Source organism: Salmo salar, chromosome 26, assembly GCF_965601325.2.
Source record: "Salmo salar chromosome 26, fSalSal1, whole genome shotgun sequence".
In the NCBI taxonomy this organism is placed as follows: Eukaryota; Metazoa; Chordata; class Actinopteri; order Salmoniformes; family Salmonidae; genus Salmo; species Salmo salar.
Genome location: NC_138316.1, coordinates 43,843,069 through 43,855,923, shown reverse-complemented (window position 1 = coordinate 43,855,923; position 12,855 = coordinate 43,843,069). Strand labels below are relative to the sequence as shown.

Below are 12,855 nucleotides of genomic sequence, written 5' to 3'. Positions count from 1 at the left end.
GTCAGTGATGTAGAAGGTAGTAGATTCTACAGAGGTCAGTGATGTAGAAGGTAGTAGATTCTACAGAGGTCAGTGATGTGGAAGGTAGTAGATTCTACAGAGGTCAGTGATGTGGAAGGTAGTAGATTCTACAGAGGTCAGTGATGTAGAAGGTAGTAGATTCTACACAGAGGTCAGTGATGTGGAAGGTAGTCGATTCTATACAGAGGTCAGTGATGTAGATTCTACAGAGGTCAGTGATGTGGAAGGTAGTAGATTCTACAGAGGTCAGTGATGTAGAAGGTAGTAGATTCTACACAGAGGTCAGTGATGTAGAAGGTAGTAGATTCTACACAGAGGTCAGTGATGTAGAAGGTAGTAGATTCTACAAAGGTCAGTGATGTTGAAGGTAGTAGTTTCTACAGAGGTCAGTGATGTGGAAGTTAGTAGTTTCTACAGAGGTCAGTGATGTGGAAGGTAGTAGATTCTTCACAGAGGTCAGTGATGTGGAAGGTAGTAGATTCTTCACAGAGGTCAGTGATGTGGAAGGTAGTAGATTCTACACAGAGGTCAGTGATGTAGAAGGTAGTAGATTCTATACAGAGGTCAGTGATGTGGAAGGTAGTAGATTCTACAGAGGTCAGTGATGTGGAAGGTAGTAGATTCTACAGAGGTCAGTGATGTGGAAGGTAGTAGATTCTACAGAGGTCAGTGTTGTGGAAGATAGTAGATTCTACACAGAGGTCAGTGATGTGGAAGGTAGTAGATTCTACACAGAGGTCAGTGATGTGGAAGGTAGTAGATTCTACACAGAGGTCAGTGATGTGGAAGGTAGTAGATTCTACACAGAGGTCAGTGATGTGGAAGGTAGTAGATTCTATACAGAGGTCAGTGATGTGGAAGGTAGTAGATTCTACACAGAGGTCAGTGATGTGGAAGGTAGTAGATTCTACAGAGGTCAGTGATGTGGAAGGTAGTAGATTCTACACAGAGGTCAGTGATGTGGAAGGTAGTAGATTCTACACAGAGGTCAGTGATGTAGAAGGTAGTAGATTCTACACAGAGGTCAGTGATGTGGAAGGTAGTAGATTCTATACAGAGGTCAGTGATGTGGAAGGTAGTAGATTCTACACAGAGGTCAGTGATGTGGAAGGTAGTAGTTTCTACAGAGGTCAGTGATGTGGAAGGTAGTAGATTCTACACAGAGGTCAGTGATGTGGAAGGTAGTAGATTCTACAGAGGTCAGTGATGTAGAAGGTAGTAGATTCTACAGAGGTCAGTGATGTAGAAGGTAGTAGATTCTACAGAGGTCAGTGATGTGGAAGGTAGTAGATTCTACAGAGGTCAGTGATGTGGAAGGTAGTAGATTCTACAGAGGTCAGTGATGTAGAAGGTAGTAGATTCTACACAGAGGTCAGTGATGTGGAAGGTAGTCGATTCTATACAGAGGTCAGTGATGTAGATTCTACAGAGGTCAGTGATGTGGAAGGTAGTAGATTCTACAGAGGTCAGTGATGTAGAAGGTAGTAGATTCTACACAGAGGTCAGTGATGTAGAAGGTAGTAGATTCTACACAGAGGTCAGTGATGTAGAAGGTAGTAGATTATACAAAGGTCAGTGATGTTGAAGGTAGTAGTTTCTACAGAGGTCAGTGATGTGGAAGGTAGTAGTTTCTACAGAGGTCAGTGATGTGGAAGGTAGTAGATTCTTCACAGAGGTCAGTGATGTGGAAGGTAGTAGATTCTTCACAGAGGTCAGTGATGTGGAAGGTAGTAGATTCTACACAGAGGTCAGTGATGTAGAAGGTAGTAGATTCTATACAGAGGTCAGTGATGTGGAAGGTAGTAGATTCTACAGAGGTCAGTGATGTGGAAGGTAGTAGATTCTACAGAGGTCAGTGATGTGGAAGGTAGTAGATTCTACAGAGGTCAGTGATGTGGAAGGTAGTAGATTCTACAGAGGTCAGTGTTGTGGAAGATAGTAGATTCTACACAGAGGTCAGTGATGTGGAAGGTAGTAGATTCTACACAGAGGTCAGTGATGTGGAAGGTAGTAGATTCTACACAGAGGTCAGTGATGTGGAAGGTAGTAGATTCTACACAGAGGTCAGTGATGTGGAAGGTAGTAGATTCTATACAGAGGTCAGTGATGTGGAAGGTAGTAGATTCTACACAGAGGTCAGTGATGTGGAAGGTAGTAGATTCTACAGAGGTCAGTGATGTGGAAGGTAGTAGATTCTACACAGAGGTCAGTGATGTGGAAGGTAGTAGATTCTACACAGAGGTCAGTGATGTAGAAGGTAGTAGATTCTACACAGAGGTCAGTGATGTGGAAGGTAGTAGATTCTACACAGAGGTCAGTGATGTGGAAGGTAGTAGATTCTACACAGAGGTCAGTGATGTGGAAGGTAGTAGTTTCTACAGAGGTCAGTGATGTGGAAGGTAGTAGATTCTACACAGAGGTCAGTGATGTGGAAGGTAGTAGATTCTACACAGAGGTCAGTGATGTGGAAGGTAGTAGATTCTACACAGAGGTCAGTGATGTGGAAGGTAGTAGATTCTACAGAGGTCAGTGAGGTGGAAGGTAGTAGATTCTACAGAGGTCAGTGATGTGGAAGGTAGTAGATTCTACAGAGGTCAGTGATGTGGAAGTTAGTATATTCTACACAGAGGTCAGTGATGTGGAAGGTAGTAGATTCTACAGAGGTCAGTGATGTGGAAGGTAGTAGATTGTACACATAGGTCAGTGATGTGGAAGGTAGTAGATTCTACACAGAGTTCAGTGATGTGGAAGGTAGTAGATTCTACAGAGGTCAGTGATGTGGAAGGTAGTAGATTCTACAGAGGTCAGTGATGTGGAAGGTAGTAGATTCTACAGAGGTCAGTGATGTAGAAGGTAGTAGTTTCTACACAGAGGTCAGTGATGTGGAAGGTAGTAGATTCTACACAGAGGTCAGTGATGTGGAAGGTAGTAGATTCTACACAGAGGTCAGTGATGTGGAAGGTAGTAGATTCTTCACAGAGGTCAGTGATGTGGAAGTTAGTAGATTCTTCACAGAGTTCAGTGATGTGGAAGGTAGTAGATTCTTCACAGAGGTCAGTGATGTGGAAGGTAGTAGATTCTACACAGAGGTCAGTGATGTAGAAGGTAGTAGATTCTATACAGAGGTCAGTGATGTGGAAGGTAGTCGATTCTACAGAGGTCAGTGATGTGGAAGATAGTGGATTCTACACAGAGGTCAGTGATGTGGAAGGTAGTAGATTCTACACAGAGGTCAGTGATGTGGAAGGTAGTAGATTCTACACAGAGGTCAGTGATGTGGAAGGTAGTAGATTCTATACAGAGGTCAGTGATGTGGAAGGTAGTAGATTCTACACAGAGGTCAGTGATGTGGAAGGTAGTAGTTTCTACAGAGGTCAGTGATATGGAAGGTAATAGATTCTACACAGAGGTCAGTGATGTGGAAGGTAGTAGATTCTACACAGAGGTCAGTGATGTAGAAGGTAGTAGTTTCTACAGAGGTCAGTGATATGGAAGATAGTAGATTCTACACAGAGGTCAGTGATGTGGAAGGTAGTAGATTCTACACAGAGGTCAGTGATGTAGTAGATTCTACAGAGGTCAGTGATGTGGAAGGTAGTAGATTCTACACAGAGGTCAGTGATGTAGAAGGTAGTAGATTCTACAGAGGTCAGTGATGTGGAAGGTAGTAGTTTCTACAGAGGTCAGTGATGTGGAAGGTAGTAGATCCTACAGAGGTCAGTGATGTGGAAGGTAGTAGATTCTACAGAGGTCAGTGATGTAGAAGGTAGTAGTTTCTACAGAGGTCAGTGATGTGGAAGGTAGTAGATTCTACAGAGGTCAGTGATGTGGAAGGTAGTAGATTCTACAGAGGTCAGTGATGTGGAAGGTAGTAGATTCTACAGAGGTCAGTGATGTGGAAGGTAGTAGATTCTACACAGAGGTCAGTGATGTGGAAGGTAGTAGATTCTACAGAGGTCAGTGATGTGGAAGGGAGTAGATTCTACAGAGGTCAGTGATGTGGAAGGTAGTAGATTCTACACAGAGGTCAGTGAGGTGGAAGGTAGTAGATTCTACAGAGGTCAGTGATGTAGAAGGTAGTAGTTTCTACAGAGGTCAGTGATGTGGAAGGTAGTAGATTCTACAGAGGTCAGTGATGTGGAAGGTGGTAGATTCTACACAGAGGTCAGTGAGTTGGAAGGTAGTAGATTCTACAGAGGTCAGTGATGTGGAAGGTAGTAGATTCTACAGAGGTCAGTGATGTGGAAGGTAGTAGATTCTACAGAGGTCAGTGATGTGGAAGGTAGTAGATTCTACAGAGGTCAGTGATGTGGAAGGTAGTAGATTCTACAGAGGTCAGTGATGTGGAAGGTAGTAGATTCTACAGAGGTCAGTGATGTGGAAGGTAGTAGATTCTACAGAGGTCAGTGATGTGGAAGGGAGTAGATTCTACAGAGGTCAGTGATGTGGAAGGTAGTAGATTCTACACAGAGGTCAGTGAGGTGGAAGGTAGTAGATTCTACAGAGGTCAGTGATGTAGAAGGTAGTAGTTTCTACAGAGGTCAGTGATGTGGAAGGTAGTAGATTCTACAGAGGTCAGTGATGTGGAAGGTGGTAGATTCTACACAGATGTCAGTGAGTTGGAAGGTAGTAGATTCTACAGAGGTCAGTGATGTAGAAGGTAGTAGTTTCTACAGAGGTCAGTGATGTGGAAGGTAGTAGATTCTACAGAGGTCAGTGATGTAGAAGGTAGTAGATTCTACACAGAGGTCAGTGATGTGGAAGGTAGTAGATTCTACAGAGGTCAGTGATGTAGAAGGTAGTAGATTCTACAGAGGTCAGTGATGTAGAAGGTAGTAGATTCTACAGAGGTCAGTGATGTGGAAGGTAGTAGATTCTACAGATGTCAGTGATGTGGAAGGTAGTAGATTCTACAGAGGTCAGTGATGTAGAAGGTAGTAGATTCTACACAGAGGTCAGTGATGTGGAAGGTAGTAGATTCTACACAGAGGTCAGTGATGTGGAAGGTAGTCGATTCTACACAGAGGTCAGTGATGTGGAAGGTAGTAGATTCTACACAGAGGTCAGTGATGTGGAAGGTAGTCGATTCTATACAGAGGTCAGTGATGTAGATTCTACAGAGGTCAGTGATGTGGAAGGTAGTAGATTCTACAGAGGTCAGTGATGTAGAAGGTAGTAGATTCTACACAGAGGTCAGTGATGTAGAAGGTAGTAGATTCTACACAGAGGTCAGTGATGTAGAAGGTAGTAGATTCTACAAAGGTCAGTGATGTTGAAGGTAGTAGTTTCTACAGAGGTCAGTGATGTGGAAGGTAGTAGTTTCTACAGAGGTCAGTGATGTGGAAGGTAGTAGTTTCTACACAGAGGTCATTGATGTGGAAGGTAGTAGATTCTACACAGAGGTCAGTGATGTGGAAGGTAGTAGATTCTACACAGAGGTCAGTGATGTGGAAGGTAGTAGATTCTACACAGAGGTCAGTGATGTGGAAGGTAGTAGATTCTACAGAGGTCAGTGATGTGTAAGGGAGTAGATTCTACAGAGGTCAGTGATGTGGAAGGTAGTAGATTCTACACAGAGGTCAGTGAGGTGGAAGGTAGTAGATTCTACAGAGGTCAGTGATGTGGAAGGTAGTAGATTCTACACAGAGGTCAGTGATGTGGAAGGTAGTAGATTCTACACAGAGGTCAGTGATGTGGAAGGTAGTAGATTCTATACAGAGGTCAGTGATGTGGAAGGTAGTAGATTCTACACAGAGGTCAGTGATGTGGAAGGTAGTAGATTCTACAGAGGTCAGTGATGTGGAAGGTAGTAGATTCTACACAGAGGTCAGTGATGTGGAAGGTAGTAGATTCTACACAGAGGTCAGTGATGTAGAAGGTAGTAGATTCTACACAGAGGTCAGTGATGTGGAAGGTAGTAGATTCTACACAGAGGTCAGTGATGTGGAAGGTAGTAGATTCTACACAGAGGTCAGTGATGTAGAAGGTAGTAGTTTCTACAGAGGTCAGTGATATGGAAGGTAGTAGATTCTACACAGAGGTCAGTGATGTGGAAGGTAGTAGATTCTACACAGAGGTCAGTGATGTAGAAGGTAGTAGATTCTACAGAGGTCAGTGATGTGGAAGGTAGTAGTTTCTACAGAGGTCAGTGATGTGGAAGGTAGTAGATTCTACAGAGGTCAGTGAGGTGGAAGGTAGTAGATTCTACAGAGGTCAGTGATGTGGAAGGTAGTAGATTCTACAGAGGTCAGTGATGTGGAAGTTAGTATATTCTACACAGAGGTCAGTGATGTGGAAGGTAGTAGATTCTACAGAGGTCAGTGATGTGGAAGGTAGTAGATTCTACACAGAGGTCAGTGATGTGGAAGGTTGTAGATTCTACACAGAGTTCAGTGATGTGGAAGGTAGTAGATTCTACAGAGGTCAGTGATGTGGAAGGTAGTAGATTCTACAGAGGTCAGTGATGTAGAAGGGAGTAGTTTCTACACAGAGGTCAGTGATGTGGAAGGTAGTAGATTCTACACAGAGGTCAGTGATGTGGAAGGTAGTAGATTCTACACAGAGGTCAGTGATGTGGAAGGTAGTAGATTCTTCACAGAGGTCAGTGATGTGGAAGTTAGTAGATTCTTCACAGAGGTCAGTGATGTGGAAGGTAGTAGATTCTACACAGAGGTCAGTGATGTAGAAGGTAGTAGATTCTATACAGAGGTCAGTGATGTGGAAGGTAGTAGATTCTACAGAGGTCAGTGATGTGGAAGATAGTGGATTCTACACAGAGGTCAGTGATGTGGAAGGTAGTAGATTCTACACAGAGGTCAGTGATGTGGAAGGTAGTAGATTCTACAGAGGTCAGTGATGTGGAAGGTAGTAGATTCTACAGAGGTCAGTGATGTAGAAGGTAGTAGTTTCTACACAGAGGTCAGTGATGTGGAAGGTAGTAGATTCTACACAGAGGTCAGTGATGTGGAAGGTAGTAGATTCTACACAGAGGTCAGTGATGTGGAAGGTAGTAGATTCTACACAGAGGTCAGTGATGTGGAAGGTAGTAGATTCTTCACAGAGGTCAGTGATGTGGAAGGTAGTAGATTCTTCACAGAGGTCAGTGATGTGGAAGGTAGTAGATTCTACACAGAGGTCAGTGATGTAGAAGGTAGTAGATTCTATACAGAGGTCAGTGATGTGGAAGGTAGTAGATTCTACAGAGGTCAGTGATGTGGAAGATAGTAGATTCTACAGAGGTCAGTGATGTGGAAGATAGTGGATTCTACACAGAGGTCAGTGATGTGGAAGGTAGTAGATTCTACACAGAGGTCAGTGATGTGGAAGGTAGTAGATTCTACACAGAGGTCAGTGATGTGGAAGGTAGTAGATTCTACACAGAGGTCAGTGATGTGGAAGGTAGTAGATTCTACACAGAGGTCAGTGATGTGGAAGGTAGTAGATTCTACACAGAGGTCAGTGATGTGGAAGGTAGTAGATTCTACAGAGGTCAGTGAGGTGGAAGGTAGTAGATTCTACAGAGGTCAGTGATGTGGAAGGTAGTAGATTCTACAGAGTTCAGTGATGTGGAAGGTAGTAGATTCTACAGAGGTCAGTGATGTGGAAGGTAGTAGATTCTACAGAGGTCAGTGATGTAGTTTCTACAGAGGTCAGTGATGTGGAAGGTAGTAGCTTCTACAGAGGTCAGTGATGTGGAAGGTAGTAGATTCTACACAGAGGTCAGTGATGTGGAAGGTAGTAGATTCTACAGAGGTCAGTGATGTGGAAGGTAGTAGATTCTACAGAGGTCAGTGATGTGGAAGGGAGTAGATTCTACAGAGGTCAGTGATGTGGAAGGTAGTAGATTCTACACAGAGGTCAGTGAGGTGGAAGGTAGTAGATTCTACAGAGGTCAGTGATGTAGAAGGTAGTAGTTTCTACAGAGGTCAGTGATGTGGAAGGTAGTAGATTCTACAGAGGTCAGTGATGTAGAAGGTAGTAGATTCTACAGAGGTCAGTGATGTAGAAGGTAGTAGATTCTACAGAGGTCAGTGATGTAGAAGGTAGTAGATTCTACAGAGGTCAGTGATGTGGAAGGTAGTAGATTCTACAGAGGTCAGTGATGTGGAAGGTAGTAGGTTCTACAGAGGTCAGTGATGTAGAAGGTAGTAGATTCTACACAGAGGTCAGTGATGTGGAAGGTAGTAGATTCTACACAGAGGTCAGTGATGTGGAAGGTAGTCGATTCTACACAGAGGTCAGTGATGTGGAAGGTAGTAGATTCTACACCGAGGTCAGTGATGTGGAAGGTAGTCGATTCTATACAGAGGTCAGTGATGTAGATTCTACAGAGGTCAGTGATGTGGAAGGTAGTAGATTCTACAGAGGTCAGTGATGTAGAAGGTAGTAGATTCTACACAGAGGTCAGTGATGTAGAAGGTAGTAGATTCTACACAGAGGTCAGTGATGTAGAAGGTAGTAGATTCTACAAAGGTCAGTGATGTTGAAGTTAGTAGTTTCTACAGAGGTCAGTGATGTGGAAGGTAGTAGTTTCTACAGAGGTCAGTGATGTGGAAGGTAGTAGTTTCTACACAGAGGTCAGTGATGTGGAAGGTAGTAGATTCTACACAGAGGTCAGTGATGTGGAAGGTAGTAGATTCTACACAGAGGTCAGTGATGTGGAAGGTAGTAGATTCTACACAGAGGTCAGTGATGTGGAAGGTAGTAGATTCTACAGAGGTCAGTGATGTGGAAGGGAGTAGATTCTACAGAGGTCAGTGATGTGGAAGGTAGTAGATTCTACACAGAGGTCAGTGAGGTGGAAGGTAGTAGATTCTACAGAGGTCAGTGATGTAGAAGGTAGTAGTTTCTGCAGAGGTCAGTGATGTGGAAGGTAGTAGATTCTACAGAGGTCAGTGATGTGGAAGGTAGTAGATTCTACACAGAGGTCGGTGAGGTGGAAGGTAGTAGATTCTACAGAGGTCAGTGATGTAGAAGGTAGTAGTTTCTACAGAGGTCAGTGATGTGGAAGGTAGTAGATTCTACAGAGGTCAGTGATGTAGAAGGTAGTAGTTTCTACAGAGGTCAGTGATGTGGAAGGTAGTAGTTTCTACAGAGGTCAGTGAGGTGGAAGGTAGTAGATTCTACGGAGGTCAGTGATGTGGAAGGTAGTAGATTCTACACAGAGGTCAGTGATGTAGAAGGTAGTAGATTCTACACAGAGGTCAGTGATGTGGAAGGTAGTAGATTCTACAGAGGTCAGTGATGTAGAAGGTAGTAGATTCTACAGAGTTCAGTGATGTAGAAGGTAGTAGATTCTACAGAGGTCAGTGATGTGGAAGGTAGTAGATTCTACAGAGGTCAGTTATGTGGAAGGTAGTAGATTCTACAGAGGTCATTGATGTAGAAGGTAGTAGATTCTACACAGAGGTCAGTGATGTGGAAGGTAGTAGATTCTACACAGAGGTCAGTCATGTGGAAGGTAGTCGATTCTACACAGAGGTCAGTGATGTGGAAGGTAGTAGATTCTACACAGAGGTCAGTGATGTAGAAGGTAGTAGATTCTACACAGAGGTCAGTGATGTGGAACGTAGTCGATTCTATACAGAGGTCAGTGATGTAGATTCTACAGAGGTCAGTGATGTGGAAGGTAGTAGATTCTACAGAGGTCAGTGATGTAGAAGGTAGTAGATTCTACACAGAGGTCAGTGATGTAGAAGGTAGTAGATTCTACACAGAGGTCAGTGATGTAGAAGGTAGTAGATTCTACAAAGGTCAGTGATGTTGAAGGTAGTAGGTTCTACAGAGGTCAGTGATGTGGAAGGTAGTAGTTTCTACAGAGGTCAGTGATGTGGAAGGTAGTAGTTTCTACACAGAGGTCAGTGATGTGGAAGGTAGTAGATTCTACACAGAGGTCAGTGATGTGGAAGGTAGTAGATTCTACACAGAGGTCAGTGATGTGGAAGGTAGTAGATTCTACACAGAGGTCAGTGATGTGGAAGGTAGTAGATTCTACAAAGGTCAGTGATGTGGAAGGGAGTAGAGTCTACACAGAGGTCAGTGATGTGGAAGGTAGTAGATTCTACAGAGGTCAGTGATATGGAAGGTAGTAGATTCTACACAGAGGTCAGTGAGGTGGAAGGTAGTAGATTCTACAGAGGTCAGTGATGTAGAAGGTAGTAGATTCTACACAGAGGTCAGTGATGTGAAAGTCAGACTTGATTTGCCCTCCCCCCCAAAAAAAATGTATCACAAAAAGAATAATTCAATAATAATAATCATTTCCTGTTGCTGCAGGATAATAATTTCCTGTTGCTGCAGGATAATCATTTCCTGTTGCTGCAGGATAATCATTTCCTGTTTCTGCAGGATAATTTTCTTGCTGGGAGAAACTGGTGAAATGAAGATATATCATGAGTACAGTCTGATTGGCGGAGGTAGCAGCTGTTACTGTATGTACTTGTTTCTGTAGACGTCAAGCCTTCCAACATGCTGGTCAACACTAGAGGTCAAGTGAAGCTCTGTGACTTTGGAGTCAGCACGCAGGTACAGTCCCCCGTGTGTGTGTGTGTGTGTGTGTGTGTGTGTGTGTGTGTGTGTGTGTAGTGTGTGTGTGTGTGTGTGTGTGTGTGTGTGTGTGTGTGTGTGTGTGGTGTGTGTGTGTGTGTGTGTGTGTGGTGGTGGTGTGTGTGTGTGTGTATGTCTCTCTCTCTCTCTCTCTCTCTCTCTGTGTGTGTCTCTCTCTCTCTCTCTCTGTGTGCTCTCTCTGTGTGTGTGTCTCTCTCTCTGTGTGTGTGTGTCTCTCTCTCTCTGTGTGTGTGTGTGTGTGTGTGTGTAGTCGACCTGTCAATCTGGACCTATTCATTGTGTCCTCACGACAGTGGAAGCACCTTGAGGGACAGCCTCTCACATTAACTTCCTCACTACCATTGTTCCACAGGCACTCCAAAACATGCAGTTGTTATAATTACTACTCACACACACGTACACACACAAAACGCCAAAGCTTCATTGATATGCCTTTGATGGACGTGGCAAGAGCGTGGCTGAAAAGACAATAGCTGAGGTGTGTGTGTGTCTGTGTGTCATGTCATTACGTCACCCTGGGACAGCCCTTCCAACTCCCCCAAAGACCCTCGGGAATAACTCCCCCCTACTCTCTCTCACCCTGTCACCCCCACACCCCAATTTTAATTAATTTTCATCCCTCTCTCCTTGGAGATGTGAAGCAGCATTGACACCTGCACAGGCTTCTGAATGCTAGCTTTACCTCAACACACACACTGCCCTGTAGGAAGGTCAGTGTCTCTGCCTTCCCTGAGCAGGACCTCCCCTCCAAACACAGGAGCCATCAGGGAACACAATCATTCACTCATTATCACAGCCCTGTCATCCATGGCATGTCCCATTGTGCTCACACACACACTCCGACGTCCCCACGTCCTCATCCTAGTCCCCTGTGAGAGGGGTGGGAACAGACCACAGTAACACTGACGTTTCAATAGATTTGGGTATGTAAGTCTGGGAGGGAAAGGAGATGGGGATGGGAGCGGTACTTAATGTAGGACAAACAGTCTCTGCCATGTCGACTCTTTTGTTTCAGTTATAGCCATCTCTATGGCCATCTTGTTTCAGTTATAGCCATCTTGTTTTAGTTATAGCCATCTCTATGGCCATCTTGTTTCAGTTATAGCCATCTTGTTTTAGTTATAGCCATCTCTATGGCCATCTTGTTTCAGTTATAGCCATCTTGTTTTAGTTATAGCCATCTCTATGGCCATCTTGTTTCAGTTATAGCCATCTTGTTTCAGTTATAGCCATCTTGTTTCAGTTATAGCCATCTTGTTTCAGTTATAGCCATCTCTATGGCCATCTTGTTTCAGTTATAGCCATCTTGTTTCAGTTATAGCCATCTCTATGGCCATCTTGTTTCAGTTATAGCCATCTTGTTTCAGTTATAGCCATCTTGTTTCAGTTATAGCCAACTTGTTTCAGTTATAGCCAACTTGTTTCAGTTATAGCCATATTGTTTCAGTTATAGCCATCACTATAGTCATCTTGTTTCAGTTATAGCCATCTTGTTTCAGTTATAGCCATCTTGTTTCAGTTATAGCCATATTGTTTCAGTTATAGCCATCACTATAGTCATCTTGTTTCAGTTATAGCCATCTTGTTTCAGTTATAGCCATCTTGTTTCAGTTATAGCCATATTGTTTCAGTTATAGCCATCACTATAGTCATCTTGTTTCAGTTATAGCCAACTTGTTTCAGTTATAGCCATCTTGTTTCAGTTATAGCCATCTTGTTTCAGTTATAGCCATATTGTTTCAGTTATAGCCATCTTGTTTCAGTTATAGCCATATTGTTTCAGTTATAGCCATCACTATAGTCATCTTGTTTCAGTTATAGCCATCTTGTTTCAGTTATAGCCATCTTGTTTCAGTTATAGCCATCTTGTTTCAGTTATAGCCATATTGTTTCAGTTATAGCCATCACTATAGTCATCTTGTTTCAGTTATAGCCATCTTGTTTCAGTTATAGCCATCACTATGGTCATCTTGTTTCAGTTATAGCCAACTTGTTTCAGTTATAGCCAACTTGTTTCAGTTATAGCCATCTTGTTTCAGTTATAGCCATCTTGTTTCAGTTATAGCCATATTGTTTCAGTTATAGCCATCACTATAGTCATCTTGTTTCAGTTATAGCCATCTTGTTTCAGTTATAGCCATCACTATGGTCATCTTGTTTCAGTTATAGCCAACTTGTTTCAGTTATAGCCAACTTGTTTCAGTTATAGCCACCTTGTTTCAGTTATAGCCACCTTGTTTCAGCTGTAGTGATCTTGTTTCAGTTATA

General features: G+C 43.2%; 1 protein-coding gene across 1 annotated transcript in view; it reads left to right on the top strand.

Annotated features, from left to right (window-relative positions):
* The window catches only part of LOC106596840 (dual specificity mitogen-activated protein kinase kinase 5), a 176,332-nt gene that overhangs the window by 84,809 nt on the left and 78,668 nt on the right, over window positions 1-12,855 (top strand). The window contains exon 14 of the mRNA XM_045707997.2: window positions 10,472-10,545. Within this exon, the coding sequence (XP_045563953.1) occupies window positions 10,472-10,545 (74 nt within the window). The remainder of the gene's footprint in view (window positions 1-10,471; window positions 10,546-12,855) is intronic.